The 26,074-nt window shown below is 49.2% G+C and overlaps 1 protein-coding gene across 1 annotated transcript in view; it reads right to left on the bottom strand.

Annotated features, from left to right (window-relative positions):
- The window catches only part of VWF (von Willebrand factor), a 152,692-nt gene that overhangs the window by 65,591 nt on the left and 61,027 nt on the right, over positions 1 to 26,074 (bottom strand). The window contains exons 15-21 of the mRNA XM_058559008.1: positions 25,736 to 25,951; positions 21,585 to 21,825; positions 15,482 to 15,576; positions 12,939 to 13,099; positions 5,562 to 5,665; positions 4,175 to 4,313; positions 1,449 to 1,583 (exon numbers count right to left, since the gene is read on the bottom strand). Of these exons, the coding sequence (XP_058414991.1) occupies positions 1,449 to 1,583; positions 4,175 to 4,313; positions 5,562 to 5,665; positions 12,939 to 13,099; positions 15,482 to 15,576; positions 21,585 to 21,825; positions 25,736 to 25,951 (1,091 nt within the window). The remainder of the gene's footprint in view (positions 1 to 1,448; positions 1,584 to 4,174; positions 4,314 to 5,561; positions 5,666 to 12,938; positions 13,100 to 15,481; positions 15,577 to 21,584; positions 21,826 to 25,735; positions 25,952 to 26,074) is intronic.

Raw genomic sequence — 26,074 nt, 5'->3', positions numbered from 1 at the left:
TGTTTCTATGCCCATCTCGCCTACCGCCGTCCAAGAATCCTATGACTAAGGAACAATAATAGATGTGGCAGCAAAATCGTAATTATGAAATTAAAAATGCAATGAAACCAACTAGCAAAAGGTCATCCATCACTTCACAAAAAGAATTTTTTTGACACTTGGTCATTAAATACATGTGGTCCCCTAGACAGGTTTTTAACGTGGCAATGATTTTAAGCACCTCTAGGCAATTGATTTAAAAATGTATCCCTTTATGAAAATGAGCACGAGACTCCTTTCCTTCCCCCACGTCCCACTCCCCAGAGTCGCTGCCCAGAGGACAGAGAGGCTGAGGGGCTCACTTCACCTCACCAGAGCCCGTCTCAGCATGCTTGGCTGACGGCCTAATTTGTAACATTGATCTGATGCTGAGACCCTGTCACTGCTTTGTAAAGGTCCTCTCCTTGGTGACATACAACATGTAGAGCTAATATATGTGCACACCTCCTATTTAACATCACTATTGTCACCTGTCCTAAGTAGAGCTGTCCTTTGAAATGGAGTTGACGCTGCTGACCCACAGTCGATAGGACACACTTGCTGAACAGTTTTCTTCCATAATGGAGGAGAATTCACCTCCTGTTCCCTGATATCAGTGGTGGGTATTTGCAAGAAGGCAGGGATACAGGCTGAGGCCATGGAACAAGATGAAGATATCAGGACAGGCTTGATCCCAAATCCTGGGTCTCTCTGGCACTAGATGTAGTCAGACCAGTGGAACCAAACTATGGTCTACGGACTATCTGCCACTTTAAATGCAGATTCCTGGACCCCACCTAGACCTACTGAGTCAGAATCTCAGGGGGGACCCCGATGTCAACATCTTAAACAATATCTCCCAGGTGGTTCTGTGTACCCTTCCGAGAACCACTTCATAAGCTCTTGGTACACAGGGACTGAACCTCTTTACTTCTCTTTTCAGCTCTTTCAAAAAGAGTAATCTGAAAAGAACTGAAAAACATACAAGAAAGTAAAAACCCCCCAAAATACCATCACTTCCCAATATACATAGATATTTATATATGTGTATATAATATATATTTTACATGTATGTATTTTCTATATATGCATACATATGTAAAAGGGAAAGTCCTCCTGCCCTTCAACCTCCACTCCGCCCTCCAGAGGTAAGCACTGACTCTTCTGTGCTTATGCAGACAGCTACACGTCTTCTCCACACATATCTCTGAACTTTATTTTACTAAAATGGGATCACACCATATCCATCTGCAACTTGTTCTCCTCATAGACCATGTCAAGGTTGGATGATACAGCTCTACCTCATGCTCTTTAATGGCTGCACCAATTCCACCCACACAAGTTTTAAATGAATGCTTGATACGTGCTCGTAATCGGCTGACAGAAGAACAAAGGGACGTGAGAGTGGAGGGGATGAGGCTGGTACTCACCTCTCCATTCAACAGTTCGATCTCTCCTTCTTCCACCAGGATGGTGACCCGCTTCTTGCATTTCACTGAGGGGTAGATGCACCCCTCATTTGCCACCAGGATCCGGAAGGTTCCAGAGTTACTGCCACAGTAATCCTGGGGGAAAGGGGTGCCAGGAGAGAAATATTATCCCTACTACCTCTCCGAAGATCAGAATATTGGCATCTCGTCATCTCAGGCCTTTGAAGAGCATGTGTTATAGGATGTTACCATGTCCATGCATGTGTGTGTGCGTGTGTGTGTGTGTGTGTGTGTGTGTGTGTGTGTGTGAGAGAGAGAGAGAGAGAGAGAGGGAGGGAGGGAGGAGGGAGGGACACTCTCAGGTAAACTCCCTGAGGTGTGTCATCCTCACCATTCCATATGATCCAGGTGTCTACAGTCAGTGGGCAAGGGTGGTAATGCACACAAGGTAGAGAGGGCGGGAGAGGGAGAGGGAAAGTAGCATGTGCAGTGCTTTGATGGAGACATCAGCCTAAAGGCCCCCACCTAGAGCTTGTTAGTTCTGAGTCTCACCCAGGTAACTAGGACAGTTTGACACATGGCACTTGTGGCTCTAAATTCCAGTTGAATGTCCAGACTGCTGGACTGCTGGCCCAGAAATGTAACCAAAGGTCCTTTGAAACAACAGCACCAGTCCTGAGCTACCATCTTGGGAATAGAAGATGAGGGAATGCTGGTCCTTAATGGTCAGTTCCATAGAAAATTAAGCAAAAGAGGACACGTTTCTGACAAATACCTCCTCATGGTGGCTATTACTGTGGTGTGATAGGAAAAAAAAAAACACTCAACTTAGAAAACCTGTGTGGCCTTGGTTCTGCCACTATTGAATAACATTAAGTCAGTTACCTCTCTGATCCTCCACACACACACACAAGACACATACACAGACACACACACTTATGTTCACACACACACACAGACACATACAAACATACATACACACAACACACATAATCTGCCCCTCTATAAAATGGGATCCACCAACTTAATGGGATTGTTAGGTTAAATGGGTTGGTGTTGGGTTAATGGGATTGTGAAGGTTAAAAGATGGAACAAAGGTGCAAGTGCTTTGTAAATTATTCTTGTCACCAGCTGAGATTTTTCTGAAAGAGAACAGATAAGTCTTGATAATACCTCTCAAAGGAGGAAGGGAGAAAGGGGAGGGAACAAAGTATCAGAAGGGACAACAGGAATGGGCTGTGGGGAACGAAAACAAGCAACCCACAGAGGGGCACCATTTGAAAGGAGACTCTCTGAAACTGGCCCACTTGGGAAAGCTTTGCCTGGGCAGGGGAAGAGCTGGAGAGCGGTCGATCTGACCGGCTGCTTCTCATTGCACTGAATTAGTCATATTTTCTGGCTGCTCAAACTTTATATACTGGCTGAGTGGTTGAGCCCCAGAGCCAGTGTCGTCCAGTCTTTTGCTACCAAGGTTGGGAGACAGACAGATCATCAAAAGACAGGCTTCCATATATGATCTGTGGGAAAGCTCTAGAGAGGGATACACCCCACCTAGGTTTACAGGTGTCGGTAAAACCATTTCCATGGTATGCATGCCCCGTCTCCTCAACATGCTGCACGGCTCTCTGGGGCCAGACTGGGGCGTGGGAGGGGGAGGCTTAGGGGCTCACTCCCAGCATGCTCTGCACACAGCTGCCTGGTGTGGCTGCTCACTCCCAGCATTCTCTGCACAAGGTTGCCTAGTGCAGCTGCTCACTCCCAGCATGCTCTGCAGGCGTGCGTGCTCAGTCACCCTCAATCCCTGACTCACAGGGCCCTGCAGTTCACAGGGGCTAAGGGTCCTATGGGTTTGTGGTCCTCCCTTCAGATCACACCAAGCCCCCATCCCTCCTCTTCCCAAGAATAGAGACAGACCACGTTTGTTTAAAGCGTCACAGAGTCCAAGCCATCTCATTCCTCATGAGAAAAGCACTCATACCTCCTTGCTTACCCATTTTGGTATCAACCAGCGAGAGAAATTTACAGGAATCCATGCATGGGGAGAGGGAGGCAGAGGGGCTGGTGCCCTCATTCACTGGCTAGGATTTCCCGGGGTCTTTCTCATCCTGCTGGGCAGTATGACTTTTCTGTGCCCCCACCCCCATCTCCTCCCCATACTGAATTGCACTAGGGTTAGAAATGAAAATAGTGGAGAACGCAACAGGATCATAGGGCGGGAAGCAAACTCCAGGGGTCATTTCAACCATCTACCTGCACAGGGCCGCTGCATAAGGCCATGTGGGCTGTGCCCCACACAAAGGTAGTAGCAGAGAGGGTGAGTGGGGGCTGAAATCCAGCCTGGGCTCCACTCCTCACCGTGCATCCTGACTGAGGCTGTGTCTGCTAGAAGGAATGGATGCCTTTATCTAAATCCATTTTGGTGCTAATTTAGGCTGATGGTAGCCTTGCCCCCACACAATCCCAGTGAACAAATGAGCTTCTGTCCTGTTCTAATAAGTCTCCAGGTGAGCTGAAGGATAATGGACAATTACTCTGAGTTTCAAGCCCCCTACCTCTTGAGACATTTCTTTAAGGGGGTGGAAAATTACTCCAGTAGAAACCAGCCCCCAGAGTTTTTCTGCAGAGAGAACAACAGAATCTGACCTAGGAGCCCCCAAATTGCAGTCAGCACCTCCCAGTCCTCCTAGAAACAGACAGAACCCTCCTCTCCTCTCCCTCACTCTCACCTGCACCAGAACGTACTGGCACTCCCCGGGGAACATGTATTTGAGCCCGTCGAAGGTGAGGTAGTGCGCCATGCCGATGGCAGAGCACGTGGCATCACACACGTGGGCCGTGCAGTTCCACTTGCGGTCCCGACAGACACTAGGAATAGTAATGGGAAGGATGATAGGTTGGGCACCTTGGGTGTGAGGGGCTCATCTAGGAAATGAGGAGACAAAGAAGGAACATAGAATGCTCTGGGGTGCCAGCCAGCCCTCCTGGAAGCCTCCAGAGGTGGAAGATCTGTGGCCTGTGGAGCCTGGACCTCACAGAATGAGGGGATTGGGGAACTCTGCGGTTGTGAATTGACACATCTTTAGAGCATGAGGCCCAGGAGGAGAGAGGGAAGCCACACTGCTCTTCAGTTACAAGATGGAAACTGAAGCAAAGAAGGGAATGGATTGTCCAAGGTGATCCAGGCAGCCAGGGGAAGAGCCCAGATCCTCTATGGACCACTTGCTATGGATTCACTAAAACTTCCTTCCTGGAAGTTGCCTGAGAGTGGCCACAGGGTCTCTACAAAACAGAGACATGGATGTTGAAAACACTCTGAGGCTAATGAGAAAGACAAGACAGAACGGCAGGAAAGTTCTGAGTCGGGAAAATAGTGATCAACTGTGAACTTCTGCCAGGAGAGGTTTTGTGTATACATAGCTATATGTTTAAGTCTATAGTGATCTCCCGACCGCCACATGCCCCATCCCACCAGCCCGTAACCAAAGCTGATATCAGGAAGCCCACTCTGTGCGTCAGGGGTGGTAAGCTCAGACCTCAGGCCCAAGACACAGCTGAGCACCTTCCGGGTCCCAGCCCTTCCTGCCTCTGTCCACATGGACCTTTCCCTAAACCTGTGCACAGCCCCGAAGTCAAAGGCAGGGTGAATGAGCAGAGCAAGGGCTATGGGAAGGACGGCCAAGGAGAAGGAAGAAGGAAAACCAGCCACCCTCACAAGGTCGCTTTTCAAATAACACCATTACAAGCACATTTGCAATATGCTCAGGGGGGAGTATAAGGCCAGAGAAGGACGCTCCAAATTCCACGCCCTTTGGCAGCTTGGTCACATGTGCAATGACAGATACAGACAAGGTCCTCATCTTCCCCAGGATCTCCCTGCACAGAAACACTTCTCCCTAGGAGCGGGTCTCTGTGGGGTGAGCACAGGTGATGACAGAGTCTCCCCACTTCACAGACAGACAAACAGAGGCACAGACAAAAGGAGAAGGTGCTGGAGGCAAGTGCCAGAGGTCCTGTGGCCGTGTCAGCCCTCACGGCATCTTGATCTGCGTCCCCACTTCTGCTCACTCCACCCCCAATGGCTGGATCGCCAGGAAAGCCCCTCCCAGGCCTCACCAAGTGTTGCAGTCGATCTTCACCGTCTCTCCAGGGGCGTACTCTCTGCCCTGATGGAAGCAGGGACACCTTTCCAGGGCCACACATCTGTTTTCATGCCGGACCTAAGGAAAGCAATCCAAAAGTCTCAGGGGCCATAGCGAGTGATCTAGAGCCCTGCTGGGACACAGCCTCAGCCACAGGCCAGGCTGGGGAAGCCACGCCCAGAGTGGGGCTTGGTAGACATGGGCACCCGTCTATACCAACCCTCCCTAGATCAGCTGAGACACTGTGACTGCCTGCTGCCCTCATATCCCACTGGGGGCAGGGTAACCTGGACCTTGGTGAGGACTCTTTGGTAACATGTGTCTGAAGCCCTCGAAATGTTCATATCCTTGGGCCCAGTAATTCCACGCAGATGATTTCTCCAAAGGATATAGAGTTATGGACAGAGGTTCACGTAGAATTATTTATCATTGCAAAAAAAAAAATGGAAACAACCAAGTATTCAACAATAGGAAAATGATTAAATTCATTAAGGAATCCTGATGGTGTCCCATGGAGCTATTAGAATCGCCCTTTGGAATAATCTTAAATGATGTGAGAAATACTTATGCTGTTGATTTTTAAAACAGGGGGAAAAAACTGTGTATACCTATGGTCCCAATTATGAAAAAAAAATATATATCTATTTCAAAAAAAGACTAGAAGGAAATATAGAAGTAGCCTCCAGATGATAGAATGGGATAAGGGAGTGGGGAATTTCATTTTCCTTTTGGTTTTTAAATTTTTTTTCCAAATGTTCTTCAATGAGCATATATTTTGTTTATAATTGAAGAAAATGGACAATCTATTTAATGAAATTAAAATGCACTTAATACCCTGGAGGTGAGAGCTGTATATTGGTTATAGGCAGGGATGGACCAAAACGAATGTCTTGGGCTTTTCCAAGCCTCACATGCCCTCTCCACACCCCGTCACCCAAGATTCTGACACACCCTCCAGGGGGGTGTGCTCTGCTTCCCTGTCTTCCACCCACAAAGAAGTGACTATGTGAGCACGTTATATTCCTCAGGTCTGTAGGAGCTGGGGGAGAAAGGACGGAAGACCTATTGGCCCCCGTGGGCTCAGGAAGAGCTGGCCAAACCCACTCTGACCCCAACATGTAGATCTGCTCTGTCCCAACCCCAGGAGGCAGCACGGGACATCTGCTCTGCTGTGGCCTAATGTTGGGTGGTCTAAAAGAGCCCTGAGTCACCCCCAGGTGAAGGGACCATGGCACTTTGGTTCCAGAGTTACCCGAGGGGTGAGAAGCTTCTGGTCTGGATGGCTCAGGACCCGTGTGATCCAGTCACTCCCCAGACAAGCCTAGACAAGGCTTGGATCTCAACAAAGCCCTGGGAATAGGGCAGTCTTGGGCTGAACAAAGGACTTTCATGCCAAGGACCACAGGTTAAAATCATGTGTGTGTGCATGTGTTTGTGTGTGTGTCTGTGTGTGTGTGTTGGAAGGAGATCAGAAAAATAATCTCCACTACTTAGCCACCATCTTCACCCAACCTCAGGATATTCCTGAGTCCTTAAAGCCTCAGTGATGGGGCAGAATGGGAGCACAGAGCAAGGAAGATGCAGGTCAGCCACATTCTTGGCAGCTCTTACCTCCTAGGACCACAGTTCTAGGAAGACAATGAGCTTAGGCTCCCAATAGGGAAGATGGCAGCGTGGTAGGAACAGGGAGGGGTGAAGAATGTCTCTACCAGAGCTTCAAAGGCTGTCACAATCAGGGTTCATTCCCACATCCCATCAAGCTTTGTAAGCTCTAAGTCCCAGGCCTGCCACCTGGTGGCTACTCTAAGAATGACTGGCGTGTCTGCTGGGGAAGCTTGACCTGCCCTCCAACACTCACTCCTACGGTTAGTGGAGACAATCAGCCTCATTACGGGAAACATTACGTGAGACAAAAGTGGTGCAGGATGCATGGGGATGGATCCAGGGAGCAGAGCCCCGCTCACCTCCCCTCACCTCAGCAGAACACGAGCTGCCCTGTTGCCTTCAGCAAGCTGGGTCAAGGGCTCCCAGGCCTCTTAGTTTGTATGCTGGATGTTTTTACCTTTCTCCAGGATATTCAACCCACTGAGAAAAAGTCCCGCACACCCATGGCCCAGGCAGCCCCTCCCCTCGCCCAGGGTGAGTCCCAGGAAGCCCAGCCTCCCCCAGGGGACATGAAAGTCATATCCCAGCTTGGCAATGAGACAATGCTGCCACCTCCTTCTCACTCTCACTGACACACCATATGGCTCCTCTCTGCCCAGACTTAGTTTAGCAAAAGGAGATTACTAACCGATGGATTACACTATTAAAATAGCACCTTGACGTTGAATGAGGACTGCTGTAAAGACAACAGGGGCTTGGGATTAGATCCGTAAGTCAGAGCTGGAGGGAAGACAAAGCAGAACCTTAAAAGGAGAGGAGAGGTTTCCAGGCCACACCTCAGCAGCAGGCTCCTGACTCGGGAGAGAAGATCAAATAACACCAGTCCAGCCAAAAACACCCAAAGAGGCCTAACGCGTTAAAGAAACACACAGAGACAGAAAGATAAAGGCACAGTGCAGGAGAGGAACAGGATCTCGATGAGACCTGGTCAGACACGTGGGGTAGGCCAGTACAGCAGTGCCTAAGTGGATATTGTGACAAGTCACTTACACCTCGCGTGTAAAATGGAGAGAACCATCTCTGCTAGTGTTTGTCCCTTTGTGACACCAGAAGGACAATAAGGTAAAGTTGACAAATGTCCTTCAGAGACTTCAGAGGAAAACAGGCAGAAATAGTTGTCACTATTCTTCATCAACTCATGACAGCTGGAGTAAGAATGGCTCACGCTGAGAACACGGTACTAGGTCTTGGTCAGCCCCAAGAAAAATTACGAAGTAGAAAAAATTTGGTTTTGTTACTCTTTTCTGAAAGGGCTTCATCTTCCCCCACCAAAAGACATGAACACCATACTGACCCGTTCTCCAAAATCTTTTTTTGCCTTCCCATGTCCTTTGTTCATTCTCCCACCCCATCAATACTTCCAGCTCCACACAGCTGATTTCAACTAGATGTTTGCTAGGAGGAAAGAATCTGATAAAATAACTCACGCTAAGGTGTGAATGACTTCCTACGAGGATTTATAAGGGTGCAAGCTTTTTTAAAGTTCGTGCTTGTTAAACAAAATGAATTTATGCTTACTATATTTCAGTAAGCCTTATTCAGTGACAAATTGTCGGAGGTGTAGGAGATATTTTGGAGATAGGAGGGCTTTCTTGGACCTTTTAAAATTACATCTTGTAGGCTTTACAATGCCCACATGTGAGGTCCACTCTGGATGGGCCCCTCAGGCCAAGCTCTAGATTTCAGGAATCAGTGCCAAAGTCTTTTCAGTCTTCATACTGGGCCGGCCAGAAAACTGAGCATCAAAGGACCAGAGAAATGCACACACTTCCCAGCTGCCAAGAGGTTTCCTATTACCAGCAGAACTGGGTACCAGCTTGGGAAATGTAACCACTAGATTTCAGAGGGTGAGTTAACGTCTTCCAGACAGTAGTACTACATTTTCCCCAGAGCACCTGGTGGCCCAGCCTCCCAAAAGGAGACAAACAGGGCTGAAGGAGCCCTGGTCTGGGAGACAGGAGACCAGGATGTCCAGTATATATGTAACTGTGTAGCCTTCGATGGTTCTCATTCTTTTCCTTCCTCAGTCTCCTGTGTGACAGAAAGGGTTGAAATCGTGCGTCTTTAGGGTTCCTTCTCACTGTGCCACTCAGTGATGCTCCTGGAGAGAATTGGGACTGTGGCTGGAATCAGGTGTGAGCGGGGCAGTGGGCTGTGCTTTGCTGTCACCTTGTGGTGGAAGCAAGTAATATTCTAACTTAAAGGCAAGAGGTTCACTCAAGAATTTTTGAACTTTAGAAAAAGACTTGGGAAGTTTTCTAGTGCAACTCCCTCATTCTATTGACCCAGTGGGTCTCAAATGTGGACCCTGAGGTCCAAAAAATTGCTCCCAGGGTGTACTAATTTCTTATTGCATCTCTTTTCATAATATGATTCGTGGTTTTCCTCTACGAACTTCTTATAACAGTGGTCTTTCACCCACCACTTACTAAGCAACTTCCATATGCCTGCCACTGTTATCTCCAGTCCTCCAGACAACCCTTCTAACCCAATTTTACATGTGAGGAAAATAAGACACAAAGATTTTAAGTGACTTGCCACTCAGTGAAGCAAATGTTGGGAGCCAGGATTCAAACCGAGAAGTATGGGACTCCAATTCAGTGCCTTCTCCATGCAGCTTCTCCACCAACGACTTATGCTGGCGTTGAGCGCTTATCAAAAGCACCCCCGCCCCCTTATTCCAGGCAAGGAGACCTTCGCACCAGTGGCAGGAGCAGGTAGAGTCTGCAACTTGTGGAGTGGACCAGAAAACCTGTGCTCTCAGCACGTGCCAGGCCTGGAACAAACTGCAGAGAGAGGGACTCCCTCACTGTCCCCAACATTTTCAAACAAGTGCTGCTGGCCTCACAAAGGACAGCGAGAGCTGCCTTGAGAAAGGAAAGGAAGTCTTCAACCAAGAGCAGGGCTGCCCCACATGCTGGTCCGGCTGATATAAGTATGGAAAAGGAGAGTAGGTGTTTAGAAAATCGTATAGCCATTTGACTGAGCAATATATCACGTCTGCTGTATTTAATTAAAATTGGGGGGGCTCATATCTTGTGTGTCATTGCTTTTTGTTTCATTTTTCTGATCATTCATTTCTATTGTATTTACAAAAGCTTTGGTCCACAACAGACTGGAATTTAAGAAAACGGGCCCTTCCCGGGTCTCTCCTGTGGACAGGAGGAGGAGGGGATCGGCACAGCCTCTGAGAATGAGCCTTGGTTATTTACGAAAACGACAATTAAAGCTATTCCTACGATCCTATAGCACTTTCTGTTTCAAAGTGCTTTCACATACAACTCCTTCAGCCAACGTGTGATGCAGGCAGAACAGGAATTACGTGTCCATGTTACAGATGAGGCGACTGAGGCCCAGAGAGAGAGTGAATGATTGCACAAGAGTGCGGAGCTGGAAAGGAGCGCAGCCTGGACTGGGCGCTTGGCCCTTGGCCCCTGCTCCTACTTGGGGGCTCTTTCTGCTCTCAGCAGATCTGCCCCCCAGGAAAGAGCGACTTCCTCCCCCCTTCAAGTCCTCAGAATGCAGAATCCCTGACATCTTCCCCCAACCCTCGGTACCACGCCACAACTTCACCACTTCCACGGGCAGGCTGAACAGAGAAACCCCCTGAGTAGGCTGTCTGCACCGGCAGAGGGGCCCAAACAGGGTGTTTCCAGCTCCTTTCTCTTTGTGTTGTAGCCAAGAACATGTGTCCCGTGCAGCAGCCAGCACACTGCACACTTCATAAATCACCTCGACTTTTCTGCTCTGCCGAATCCGGCCTCAGCACTTTGCACGTTAGTCGGCATCGTAATGAAGCAGTTGTGAAAATAACCCAATCTCTCACACCACGAGCTTTCAAGTTCATAATCCCCTGCCGCTGAGGTGAGAGACACCTCGCTATATGACAGATACCAAAGACCGTCCTCAGAAGGATGCCCAAGGCTTCAGGAATGCCAGTGAGCTCCTAATGGTGTGTCCACATCCTGTGCTTGAGGTCTCGCTCTCCACTGGGGATTTGGGGCAATAACACATTTATCGTGGTTATTAATATTTAAGACTATCTGTACTGTTTCCTTCATGGAAAAGAAGTTCATTTAAAAGAATCCCTGCTGCTGACATAATCTCCCAGGTGATGTCCCTTTTCTTGCCAGAGCCTTCTCTGATGCGGAAAGAACTTCTCTTCCAGGTATGGTAAAGGGACAGTCAACATAAGAGGGCTTCGGGGTAAAAAGAGCAATAATAAAGGGGGAAGCTTCCCCTCTCCTCTCCTATTTCTTGCCACTACCCAGGTCTGAGCTTCCTCTTCCTTATATACCTCCTTGAATACCCACCTTCTGCACCAGACAAGACCCTCCAGTTTCGGGGTGCTCCCTAGCCAGTCTCTAGCTCCCTCATTAGAAAAGACAGTTCCAGAATCCTCAGAGGCTGAGGCAGAGGGAAACACCCAGGGGAGAATAAATAACAGCTCGTCTTTGTCTTAGAGAGGAAAGAGTCGGAGGGAAAGGAGACAGACTGTCTGCCCTGCACACACCCCAATCCGCAGCCTTCCTGAGGCCACTGGGATGCGCCCAAGTTCCTCTGCAGAATACTGGCAGCTCCCATGGCCCAGGACACTGCCCCGAAAGCTGAGGACTGCGCATCATTAATGCCCTTTACAGCCGTATGAGAACCATCCCGCCTCCTCCCATTTTGGCCTCTAAAAGCCTTGCCCCAGCCCCTCACTACTCACTTTGGGTATGGGGGATCAGAGTCAGGGAAAGCAAGAAGACAGGATGCATTTGAAAGAGACAAATCCAGAAGTTGCATCCTTCAGGGTGACAAGAACAATATATGCATAATATATTTAATACAAAACAACCTAAGATTAGACTTAAGAGGGAGGTAAGGAGGCTTGAGCATGCTCAGACCATTGCCACCACCAGGAGGTACTTAGGCCAGGTGGCTGCAAGCCAGCGTGGCCTTGGACCACACGTGGCCTCTAAGGAAGTGCTGGCGTGGACCACACATGGCCTCTGAGGAACTGCTGGCGTGGCCTTGGACCACACATGGCCTCTGAGGAACTGCTGGCATGGCCTTGGACCCCACATGGCCTCTGAGGAACTGCTGGCCACAGTTGCATGTTTGTAGCCCCAGCCCCAGAAGTAGAATGTTACAAGCTGGCCAAGACCTCATCATTCACTTTACGGATAAGGAAAACAAGGCTCAGTGTGCGGAAGGGACTTGTTGGACCTATGGCTTGCTGATGGCACGGCAAGGACATTAATGTCTTCTCTTGAAACAGAAAGTTATATGCATATATGTAAATCATATGCAAATCTGTGTGGGTGTCCACTGACCTTCATCTGATGGAATGCAGCCCTTGGGAAAGTTCTAGTGGAAATGCCTGTTTTCACTTGTGAGTATTTTCTGGAAATACTTGCTTTGCTTCCTACGGCCCCTCTGCACTAAGTTCTTGTATTTTTGTCAGATCTCATCAGGATCAACCGCAGGCACTGCTTTCCTACTGTCTCCCTCCCTGACGCTGGTGGCTGACCCAGCCACAGAAGACTCTCCCCCACCTCTGCCCCCAGTGCCACTGCCGCCCCATTACCATCCTTGTTTAGCTCTTGTTTCTTCCTCTCTCTGGCTCCATAGCCCACCTCACTCCTCCCTGCCTGCAGGAAAATGGAAGGCTGCCGGCCCTTTGTGGCTGTGGATGGCTCACCATGCCCGGGGGACAGAGGCAGCCGGAGACGCAGCCTGTGCTCATGCACTCCAGGTCGTAGTTCTGGCAGGTTTTGGCACACTCGAGCCCTTCAGCCCTCGGGTTGTCAGCAGGACACACCAACTTGACCATGGGGGGCCGACAGGATAGGCTCCTTTTGCCTTGGAGACAGGAAAATTGAAGAGGCGATTGGTGAAGGAGTGAATGGATCTACCTTCTGCCCTGTCCTTTGGTCCCCTAGGTGTGGTCACTCAATTCCAGAAACTCAGAGCTGCCCACTCCCTGGGATAAGGTGCTACCTGACCTCTGGCCGGGTCTAGCCCTGAGCCAGGTTCCCTGGGTGGGACTGCGATGGCAGCCTCGGCTGCTCATCTGAACTTCTGACCTTTGCCTATGCTGAAGGCACCTCTCCTGATCTCAGCACCCCTCTGACGGCCCACACTCCTCATCCCCCTGGATCCTGCTATAGCAGTTTGCATTGAATCAAGAGGCATTGCAAAAATGTCCAAACCCAGGCTTCAAAGGTGCTAAAAAGGAACCTTCACAGTCCCAACAGGACCATTCCTAAAATAGTTACAACTGATTTAGTCACAAAAACTTTAAAGTTGCCTTTGCTCACTTGTCATCCTCTGCCCAGTCACTGGCCATCCCAGCCACCCTGTTGAAATTTGCAACACTCCATCCCCTGCCACTCCTGCCTGCCCTCCTGCTTTGTCATTCTCCATCTGATCACCACCTGATATCACCATCTGATTACCATATATTTTACTTATTTGTTGATTGCCCACCCCACCCCACCCCACCCACTAGAATACATGCTCCATGAAGGCAGTGGTTTTTGTCTACTCTGTTTCTTGATATACCATATTTCCTGACAATTAGCAGGTATCAGTGGCTGATTGAATAACTGATGACAGCAGATAATTGATACAGCACCTTTCTTTTGAAAACCCTGATGCACTTAGTGCATTTATGTCTTTTATATATCATTTATGTCTTTATATAGAGAACTTACTATCTCTTGTGGACTAGGAAGCTGGAATTTTCAGCCTTATTTTTACAGGGGAACTTTTGTTAAGAAACTGAAACACTAAGAGGTTAAATGGCTTTTTCAAATCACATGAAATTCTAGGAGTTTTCTGACTTTGAAAAAGATGACACCTTCCAGTGACTAGGCTAGAGGACTTTGAGCAAGAGGAAGCATTAAGACAGAACTAAGAGGCAGAAAGCAACATAGAGGGGTGTGTGTGTGGAAAAAATGCTACAGTGAGAGAGAGCAAAGGAAACAAAAGAAAGAGGCAGAAGGATTTAGTGACCTTGAGGTCTGCTATGGTCTGAATATCTGTGTCCCCCAAAATTCATATGTTGAAATCCTAACCCCCAAAGGTGATGGCATTAGGAGGTGAGACCTTTGAGGGTGACTAGGTCGTGAGGGTGGAACCCTCATGCATGGGATTAGTGTTTTTATGTGAGAGACCCCACAGAGCTCCCTTGACCCTTCCACGGTGTGAGGACACAACAAGAAGTCTGCAACCCGGAAGAGGGCCCTCAACCAACCCTGTCGGCCCCGATCTCAGACTTCCAGCCCCCAGAACTGTGAGAAATAAATTTCTGTTGTTTATAAGCCACTCGGTCTGTGGTATTTTGTTAGAGCAGCCCAAACAGACTAGGACAAGGTCACAAGTTGTGATTTCAGCTCATGAGCCCCCATGTGATTGGGAACTTGCTCCAGCTCCAGGCTGAGAGGTGCTCCCCAATCAAGCCCTCAGGGGAGCCAGACTCCTCTCCCAGGACAAGCTGGAGAACAAACACCTGGCACAGAGCTGGGTCACTGGGAGAGAGGGCATCTTGAGGAAAGTGACAGGCAGAGAGAGAAGAGGTCAAGCTGGAGGTTGAAAATAGCCCATTTGTCTCCTAAAGTCCCTCTCCCTCCTACTGGGAGAACCCTTCCCAAGCAAGGATGACGGATCCTTCTGGGAGCCAATAAGGCCCCCACCCAACCCATAATCATGAATATGGTCCCACTAGTGCCAGGTCCCCTTCTCCCTTCTGTGCCTTGTCATTAAACAGTGCAGCAACTGTTATGACCTTCAAACTGAGAGCAACGGGTCTAAACTCTCTTCGTTCAAATCCATCTGAGAAGCTTTCTAAAGGGGTGTCCTGGCCAGCACAGCCCTAGGTGAAAAGAGGCCACTTGAAGGAGGGCGATTTTCGCCACAACCAAGGTGACCAACTCCCTCACAGCTGCTTCCTAGGTTAAGATCACCATGGGCAAAATAGAGGTCTCACCCATTCCATCTTGCAGATAATCCAGTCTTTCCCCACCACAAAATAAAATTCTTACTCTCTCAGCAATTTGGATGTACACGTGCAAAGGCATGTCTAGGCCTGAAGGTCACTCAACCAAACACAGAAACTGTGGCAATCCTGACAGGTGCCCGAATGCACACGCACAATAGACCGAGCAACCAGCTCTCTCCCCGCCTCCACGCGGGGAAGTCTGGGCACAGGGAGGTGAGGAGCCCCCTGGGGACAGTACTCACTGCGGTGAGACAGGGGACTGCTGAGGACAGCGTCTGGCAACAGGCTTCCCGGGGCCCCGCTCGTGGAACAATGCATGAAGCCATCCTCACAGTAGCTGCAGAAAAGAAAATCACAGCCCGACGTCGAAAGAGCGACCACATCTGCCGTCTCCATTTCCTTGCCTCCCACTCAATCTCTGCTCCATCCACCCTGGCTCCCAGTCCCACAATGTAGCTTGCTAAGGCCACCAATGTCCTCCATGTCACTAAACCCAATGGAATTGTCTCCAGTTCTTTTCTTACTTGATCCCCTCCAACTTTATTCATCACGCTTGACTTCTCCATTCTTCTAGAAAACGAAAATAAAACTCTCTCCTGGTTTCCCTCCTACTCTCCTGGTTGTTCCTTCTCAGGCTCACTGTAGCTCTCCCCCCTCTGCTGGCTCCAGCCCAGGCTCTCTCTTCTTCTCATACCATGTGTCAGTCACACTTCCAACTGCAATTACAGAGATGACTCACAAATTTACATCAGTAGCTTGGATCTCTCCCTTGGACTCAAGATCCATACATTCAAATGCCTACGTGATAGCCTCCTTTGGTGTCTCAAAGACAGTTCAAATTCAGTGCGTCCAAAACTGAACTCATGACCTCCCACCAAAGCCAGTCCTCCTCCAGGGCTCTGAATTCATTGCATGACACCACCATCCACCTAGTTTCACAAACCAGAAACCCAGGTATCAGCCCTGACATTGCCCCTCCCCAGCCCCTGTATCTGATCCATCACCAAGCCCTTGCACTTTGTTTCCTAAATTCTCTGGAATTCATATCCACGTCTTTATCTCCACTGCCACAAGCCACCGTCACCTCTCACCTAGACAATGCAAAAGCCAGCTAACTGATGTTCCTGCAGCTATTCTTGCCTCTCTCCAAAACACACTCCTCTTGACAGCCAAAGTGTGTTTTCAAAACCTAAATCTGATTATGTCACATCCCAGCTTGGAATCCTTCAATAGCTCCCCCTCAATAGGCCTTAGGATAAAGATCAATTCCCAACCATGGCCTCCCAGGCCCACATGAGCTGACCCTGCCTACTCTCCCCTCTCCATCCCCCTGGCCTTCTTTTAGGCTTGAAGATGCATTGCTCCCTTCAAATTCAAGGGCTTTTGCACACACTGTTTCCTCTGATCTAATGTCACTTCTGCCCACCACACACACACACACGCAACCTTTGTTCCCATCCCATCTGAAGCTTTCATAGACCATGACCTTCTCTTCCCACCACACTTGTAACATCACATTATTATTTGGTTAACAGCTCTCTCTCTGTCACTGGACTAAAGGACCCAAGAGGACAGAAGCCATGAGTGCTCTTGCTCACCATTATATCCCCAGCATCCAGCAAAAGGCTTTGCGTAAAGTATCCAATGATTTTTTTTTAATTCTCTTTTATTCCTCTCCTCCAATCACAATCCTCTACCCTAACATGGGCAACTATTTTTATGGTATCTAGTCTCCTAAATGGCCCCCAGTGATCCCCACAACCTGGTATTCACACCCTTGTGGAATCTCCTACATTGTACCAAGGTTGGTCTGCACAACCAACAGTACATGGCAACAGGGACATGCCACATGTCACTTAAGATTTGGTCATAAGAGACTGCGGCTTCTGCCTTGGGGCCCTCTCTTGGATACTCACTCTGGGGAAACCACATCATGAGCAGCCCCATGGAGAGGTCCACACGGGGAGGAACCAAAGCATCCTGCCGACAGCCATGTGAGTGAGCTGGAATGGACCCTCCAGCCCCAGGCAAGTCTCCGGATGACCACAGCCACGGCCAACAGCTTGACTGCAACCTTATGAGAGGACCTGAGCCAAAACCACCTAGCTAAGCCGCTCCTGGACCCTGACTCTTAGAAACTGTGAGAGATCACAAATGTTTGTCATTTTAAACTGCTAAATCTGGGGGTAATTTTTATTGCAGCAATAGATAACTGATACAATTCTATTCTGTTTAATGTATATCTGACTGAGTCTATTCTTATGAAATATGTGATTGTTTTGCATGCATGCATGTTTTATGTATATAAATGATATTAGCTTATATAACACACTGTGTTTTACTTTTTTCATTCAGCACCAGGTGTTTAAGACTCATCCCCGTTAACACATGTCCTACTTGTCTGGAGCATCTAAGGCTGCACGACACTGCAGTGTGCATCCGCTACATGTTACCTATTCACCCCCCAGCGATGGACAGATTGTCACTTACTCCTCACCACCACAAACAAGGCTGTGCCCTTAAGAACTCATGGAGAATGTCCTTAGTATATGCCCAGGAGCAGAACCGTGGGAATATCAGGTGTGCATAGCTAATTTGCAAACACTGCGCCAATTGCTCACTTAGGTGCAGTTGACCTTGCGTTTGAAGGGAGCAATGCACCTTCAAGATTAAAAGAAGGCCAGGGCCTTGGAGAGGGTAGAGGTAGGCGGGGGTCAGACCACATGGAGCCTGGGAGGCCATGTGTAGGATTTGATCTTTATCCCGAGGCCTGTTGAAGGGAAGGTATTGAAGGATGCCAAGCAGAAATGTGACATAGTCAGATTTAGATTTTGAAAAGATCCTGGGAGTATCTGAACAAGTCTGTGTCCCGCCGCTAGCAGATCAGGGCCCAGGTCCCACAGCCCTGCCAACACTTAGCATTATCCAGGTTTCGAATCTTTCCAGTCTAATAAATATAAAGTAACAGTCACTGTTTTCATTTGTATTTCTCTGATTATAATGATTTTGAACATTTTTAATGTTGCTGCTGTTCAATCAAAATTTTTTGAATGAACAAGAAAATCAGCCCTTTCCTCCCTGGGTACATGCAGACCTGTGCCTTCCAGTTTTTAACGAACTTTTAAAAATACTCTTCCCTAAATGTAATGTTCTATCTGTCATTTGGATATGACACAAAAGCTTAATTTTATTTAAAAACAAAATCCTTGCAGGTAGGTTAAAAATCAACTCCTGGCCCACAGCCTGGCCTGCAATAGAGCAAGTGCTTCACTCGGACAGCTGTTAGAACGACCAATTGAATGATCTGAAAAAACTTCCAGGCTACATGTATTTGCAACTTCCTACCACTTTTCATGGGCGTCACTAGCATTTGCTCCAGCTGGGTTCATTTTTCAGTGCATTGTCTAAAGAATAAAGAAAATAAACAGCCACAGACAAGCCCTGAACTCTCTCGGGCTCACATTCTCCATGAGACCCAATTTTCTAAACGAAGTGGAGAGACAAGACAGTCAATAGCTTTCAGCCCTGGTGCCTGAAGGGAGACCAGGAAGAGGAGGAAGTCATGGAGAGGTCACTGATGTGCAAACTCCGAAAAGAGCCTGAAGCCAGGGCCCTGTTCACCCAGAAGCTGGTGCACCCCATCTCCTACCTACCTCCGATATGGTCAACTAACCAGTGACACTTGCTGCCCTCCGAGTCACCCCAGCCCCCTACCCTCTGGCTTCTCTCCTCATCATGCTGCTGAAACATGGGGACCACTATGACCTTTTGATCACCAAATTCAACAGCCTATTCTCCGTGTAATACAAAATGTTCAAGAGTCCCTGGGTTCTATTCACTTGCTGGATGATTTGGGAAAGTGATAATCTCTCTAAGCCTCAAATTCCTTACTAAAAAAGCAAGCCCTGCATGCCTAACAGTGTTGTTTTAAGGTCCCAGAGAGAAACACTGAAAACTATAGCCAGACAACTGTAGTAAAACAACCACTGGGCTGAGGCCAAACGCTCAAACCAACAGAAGATGTCATTACTCCCTTGTCCCTTGAACTTCCATGATAGGGCACTGTCCTGGCTCTGACTTTTTTGCCGGCCTTTTTTCTTGCACCTCTCTCATAGGATCCTCTTTCTCCTCCCCTGGCCCTCTGAATATTCCCGCAAAGTCTGGACTCAGTCCTCTCTTCTGACCTTTGGTCCACTCCCCTCACAAGCCTAGCTACTCCCACGACTATAACTGTTACTTCCACTCAAATCTCTTTCTCCAGCCTCAATCTCTCACTCCAGTTCCAAACCCAAAACGCCAGCTATTGGTTCCACTCATTCACCAAAATGCCCTTCTGATAACTCCAAGTCATCAAGGCTGAAGCCAAACTCATTACCTTCCCTCTACCTACAAAGAGCCCTCTGGCTGTTCTCGGCATCACTGTCCTCCCAAGCACTCAAGTTCAGAACGCCGGGGCCATCTTCCACAAACTCTGTCCTCCCAAACACCCCACCAGTCTGTTCACTTCTTCGAAGTCTCTGGCTTCTGGCCCCCGCTCCATTTCTACTGCCGTTACTTGGCCCAGGGCCTTATCACCTTTTGACCAGACTGTATCAACATCGTCCCCCCACTGACCTCCCTGCCTTCAATGCCCATGCAGCTTCCAGAACCCACTCCCTAAATCTACACTTTGATCCCATTTACTCTCTGCTCAAACCTTCCAAGGTCCCCACTGCCTACTGCTCAAGCATCAGTCCTCACTCTGCTTTTCAAAGACCCCTGAACCTGGTCCTAACTTCCCTCCAGTCTTATCTTTCCTTCATACAACATATGTTACCTCCAGAGGACTCACCTTGGTGACTGATGAGTACTCCTTGTGCATTTCAATCCCTGGACCTCAACTCCACCGAAAAAGCCCTCCTCCCGTCATTCCACCCCACTCCAGCTGTTAGAATCCTCCTCAAAGTCAAAGCTACTTCCTGCATTGCATCTTTAATTTCTCCCAAACGGAAGTGATCCTCCCCTATTCTGAATGAGTAAGAATTTTTATCTCTCTGATATGGCATGTCTACAAATATTATAGTTATTTCATCTCAGTAAACATTGATTGCACCTACTTTTTTTCCACAACTGTGTTAGGTGCTAGGGATTGGGGCCTAAGATATGGTCTCTACCCTTGGAGAGGTTACAGTCTAGAGGGGAGATACAGCACATTTTGCTGAAATCCAAGTTCAGTAGCCATAACTGTTTTAGTACAGTGTAAACAACCTCCTTTGGGTACATGAGATTGGGAAGGGCCGCAAATTAACCTCACTGGAGTGCTGAGAAAAGCTTCATACCAAATGCAACGTGTAGACTTTGTTTGGATCTTGATTTGAACAAACCAATTATAAAAAGACATTTTGAGACAATCAGGAAAAAGTGAACATGGATTGACTATTAGACATTATTTAGGAATTATTGTTAACATTTAGGTTAATAATGGTATTATGGTTAGGTTTTTGTTTTTAGTGCTTATCAGTTAGAAATTCATACTGAAGTATTTTCAGATGAAATGATGCAATATCTGAGGTTTTCTTTACACTATTCCAGACAACAAGGGGAGGAGGGAATAGATAAAGTGAGAGTGGCCAGTGCTGATGATCACTGAAGCCGGGGGCACGCGCCAGGGCTCCCTACACTCTTCTCTCTCTTTCACGTCTGTTAGAAATGTTCCGCAATCAGGACATTTTAACTGGTCCCCCTAGAAGACCGTCAGCATCTTTGGGCCCACACTCTCGGGTTCATCTTCAGATCACCCATCTCTAGCCCAGCATCCAGGACAGAGCAAGTGCCAAGGAAGTTTTTGCCCAACAAAGGTGCAGTTACAAATTTCTTCTGTGACCACGACAGCCCTGCGGAAACTGACCATGACAGAGGGCCTGAGCGAAGGGCTGTGGGAAGCAGGCGTGATTGAGAGCTATTTCAGGGAAGGGCATGGAGCAAGTCAGGACAGCAACGCATCACGGAGGCAATGCAGCTGTGTCTATTTTCTTCTGGCTCAAATACTTCAGCCTGAGAACACTGACGGGAGGCTGACGGGGAGGGGGACTGGGAGATCTCCCATTTCCTGCCCTAGGAAAGGAAGACTGAGACCTAGAGCAGGGAAAAGGGGCTCTCATATGACATTGGCAATAAAGCTCAAGAATTCTAATTCCCTGCACAGGAAGGAAGACAGAAGACCTGGGCGAGATCCCAGCTCTGCTTCTGACTTGCTGTGCACGTCTGGCCAGATCGCTTCCTTTCTTGGGCCTTAGTTTACCCATCAGTGAAATGAAGAACTTGGAGGGCCGTCTTCCATTCCCTGGCCCTGCTGCTTGTACTTACCACATGGTGTGATGGTCTGAGAAGACGTCTTCGGGCTGGAAGATCTCACCATCATAGTAGCAAGGGCACTGGGCCCTGGGCACGCAGTCTCCCCTCTCATCCAGGTAGAGCCCCGGCGGGCAGAAGCAGCCCTCGAGGCAGACCTCGTTGCATTCCTCGTCCGGGTGAGAGAGGGAGCGGCAGGTCCTGTTGCAGGGAGTCCCGCACTGCAGGTACACCTGGCCCTCTGGGCAGCTCAGTGCTGGGAGAGAGGGCGGGGAAGAGGGCCTCAGTGGAAACATCAAGATGACAAGGACTGTGGTTCTGGAACTTGGGCTGCCACCCTTGCAGCTGTGACCCCTGTTATATCTGTATGGTCACTGCCTTCCTTTCCCACTATGAGCAAAAGTGTATTTTTAACGCACACAAATGTATATTAAAGTTAAAGATGCACAGCTTTTCTCTGCTTAACCAGAGGGATCATGCTGAGTCATCTCTCAATTCTCAGAGCCTAGGACACAGTAGAAATCCTGGTGGGTAGAGAAGCTGTGAATATTAAAAAGCATTGGGAGTGATTGGCAAGGACATTTCTCCCATGACGATAATAATAATAACAGCCACGATTTATTGAGCACCTACTGTATACCCTTATACCTACAGTATAAGGCATATATGCAGGTTTATGCCTTTTACGCCTCTCTCAGGGAGTTAGAGCTTGTTAACCTCTTTCTACGGCTAAGAAAACCAGAACTTAAGCTAAGTGGCTCATCAGGGTCATGATGAAGAAGCAGAGGCAGGATGTGAACCCAGCTCATGTTCCTACTCACTATGCTCTAACAAGGAACAGTCCCATAGGAACCATGCTCCTGAGGGCATGCCAATCTAAGACACACCAGGGTAAGAGCAGGGGCACTCCTATATCTACCCCAGCAGAGGGGGCAGCACCCATGTATCCACAGCCCTCACTCTCCCTGGCTTCCCACAATGAAACAGCACAACAGACAGACACCAAGAACAAGCATGGCAAAGTGGCAACTCAGCTACGAGAATGGGCTCTGCGTCCCAAAGTCCTGGGTTCAAGCCCCAGTTCTGCCGTTGGTTAGCTGTGTGACCTTGAGCAGTTCCCTCACTGGAATATAATAATAATATCCACCTGGGTTGTAGCTCACTTAACCTAACACGTTTAGAGTAATGCCAGGCATAGGGTGAATGCTTACTGCTATTATTATCACTATGATGAACAGGGAAACACAGCCCCGGGTCAGCAGGCTCCAGATGGGAGGAGTATTCCAGAGGAGGTCTAGGCCTGAGAAGACCTGGCACTCTGGGATTCGGGCCAACACATAACCTACTTTCTGTGCTAACAGTAGTCTCATGAGCACCCCGACGACGAAATTTTTTACTGGGGTGTGGGAAGTACTTTATCCTTTCAAAATGCTTTCCCGTTGCTGATCAGCTGTTGTCCAAGAAATGAGAACCTCACTCTGGGGACACCCCTCCTAGGACCATTAGAATCCTTCCCCTCTCTGTTAGAACCCATTTCTACAGCAGAAACCCACTGCAGAGGATTTCACAGAAGCCGTACAAGGAAGCCCTGGCCATGAACCTCAGAAACAGGGGTGGGGGACCTCTGGAAAGCCCCTACAGCCTCCCCCGCTCCAACTGTTCTAGGCTTGGTGTTTGAGGGTAGCTGGGAAGGGAGGGGCTCTCTAACCATACTAGACATGGATCTTTCCCTGAACCAGCAGAGTAGTTGGGTCATTGGATGAATATTTAGAGTGAGGGTGGGTTAAGATGGGGCATGCTGAGCAATAAAGATGGGAATCCCTTTCAATCCATTGAACCCATGATGATAAGGGCACATTTCACCCATTAAGGGGCAGCTAGAGCTGAGAGCTTAGTTTTCCTCTGACAGACGGTCTCTAGAGCTGGCTTGGAGCCATATTAGATTTCTCCTTTGGCCTTCTTCCCCAGAAGAGGTAACGCACATCTCCATTTAACAAACATTTATTCTGTGCCCACTGTGTGCAGGGGCTGTTCTGGGCTCAGGGATGCAGAGATGGGAAGACTTGGTCCCTGCCTTCAAGGAGCCCACAGTCTTGTCTTCCCAAAGGAAACATTATCAATTTACAAGAAAAAACAAATGTGTGTGTGCTTCTCCCAAATCTCCTCACAGCATCCCACGCAGCAGCTATGTGATCAGTCCTTGCTCCGTGAGTGCCCCCATTGGTGTGACCTCTTCTCATGGACAGAGTCAGTGGTTTAGGGAGCTCTGCTCATTTCTCGGGAAGGGAAAGTGAGGTACAGGTCAAGGAGAAAGCTGAACCTGAGCTCCTATGTTGAGAAAGGATGGAGGCAGGAACCCTGGAGTCCTGCCCACCCTCCTTGGGCTCAGAGGAACAACCCAAGGCTGTCCGGCCAGTCTTTTCTCTGGTTCACCTCCACATAACCCACAGAGACAGATTCCTCTTGTCCTTAAAAGTCTCCTGGGAGAGCTCCTTCTCTCTGCCCCACGCTTCAGCCATATCATGAAGTCTCAGGAGTCAGGAAACTCTACCCGAATCTCAGGCCCCACTATTGTAATGTCACCCCATTCCCTCTTGTTCTGTTCTCAGTGGAGGTTAAGAACAGCTGCTCTCAAGAGATTAAAGAATATTTCAGCAAGCCCTCAGCCTTCTGGGAGAGTTTCCCAAATTAGGAGATCCTTCAGATGCTGCAGCCCACTGATGACACATAATTTCTAATGTCGGCTGACAAGTAAGGCACGTTCACAACAGTGTGCCACTTACTCTCCTTACTTGCCCCAATTTCCAAACAGTAGACATGGAGGAGGAAACTGCAGTTTGCAGGGTGAAGTAAAGGGCTCAAGTCACGCAGCTGGGAAGTCACAGGCAAGTGGCCAGCAAGGCCTCAGACTCAGTTCTTCCAGCCACCAGCCCGTGATTCTCTGACGTACCAGAGCTAGAGGAACAGGGGCCACTGCATGCCTCTAGACGCCTGTTCCCTTTCGTCCTTACTTGTGTCTCTGCTCCTCTTTTTTATGAGACTGCTGAAACCCAAAATATGAGTTGGCTGATTGGACCCCAAATAGTGACACTTCTGGAGCCCTCATACCTCAACTTCACTTCAAATACATGATATTAAGCCCTTTCACCATTTCTCGTAGCCCCTATTTTCCTGCCTCTGTCAGGACCACTGACATCTTAGTCTCCAAACATGTCTAATTCACCCTAAAAATCAAAATATCCACTACACCTTATCCTTGCAGGACACCCTCTACATATCACTACTACAATTCATCATTGGAAAAGCAACTCTCTGCCAAGAAAGCACCTTTTGAAAGCCTGGTCAAGTACACCACCTCCAGAAAGCCTTCCTTGGTTGCCCCTGCCTGAATCTAATTATCCTTGTTCTCAGCAGTTTCAGTCTGTGCCTCAAAAGGGAAGGGCAGGCTGTACAGCGCTGCCACTGCCTGACCACACTGGGCACTCAGCAAACGTGCCCAGAGCAACAACAACAAAATGAGCACAACCCAGCCACTCAGGGACCGGAGAGCGGGGCGGGGCAGGTCCCAACTCTGGTGCCTGGGATCCGACAGCGCCGAGGGAGGCCCCAAAGTCAGCTGGGGACAATGGTGTCATTCGACTTTAAATAACTTCCGACAACGCCAGAGATTTGGGCCAGGACTCCACCCACGGTTTGCCTGAAGTTGTAAGCGAAGGATGGGTAGGTGCGTTTCCCATTGCCTTCATCAGACCCTCTGGGGATGCAGGGACCCCTGCGATCCGGGACCCACTCACTCCTCAACCTGGCTGTACATGTATCCAACACTAGGTGGCAGCAGCCACAGTAACTCTCCTCTGGGCAGGGACGCCAAGGTCTCGGCCTCCAGGTGGGGGTCAACTTGCCCTCCTGGAACAGGCCAGAGTAGCCAGACTGTCCTATGGGAGAGCCAGTCCCCACCACCGTGTCCTGCTGGGAGATAAGAGGGGAAAGCGGCTGCAAATCTACTGTTCCCGCAACCCATGCTTGTCAAATGCCCCCGGGCCGGTTTCTGAACGCCACGCTGCAGAGACAGTGCTTTGAAAAGCACGCGTGCGCAGAGCCCGCGGGCAGCCCCGGCGGATCCGCGTGGGGTGCGTGGAGAGCTGGCAGGCAGGGAGGGCACACACCACAGAAGCCGGGCTCGCGCCACGCTATGTGCACGCCTTTCCGGGCGCAGGCCGCGGCGTAGTTGGCCACAGCGCCGCACAGGCAGTCCCTGCCGTCGGAGCAGGAGCAGACGTCGTAGCGGCAGTTCTGCAGGTAGGGCAGGGGGCCCACGGCGCGGTGGCAGGCCTCGAACCTGGGCGACGTCAGCAGCGCGCACGCCTCCTCCGCGAACTTGGCTGTAGGGGAGAGAGAGGAGGGAGCCGGCATGGCCGGGGCCTGCCGCAGCCTCTAGGTGCCCGCACCTCCAGGGCAGCAACGGCTCCTACGCTGAAATCCCGGCCCAGCTTCTCCCGTGGCAG

Source organism: Diceros bicornis, chromosome 17, assembly GCF_020826845.1.
Source record: "Diceros bicornis minor isolate mBicDic1 chromosome 17, mDicBic1.mat.cur, whole genome shotgun sequence".
NCBI lineage: Eukaryota > Metazoa > Chordata > Mammalia > Perissodactyla > Rhinocerotidae > Diceros > Diceros bicornis.
This window is presented reverse-complemented; position numbering and strand designations above follow the sequence as displayed.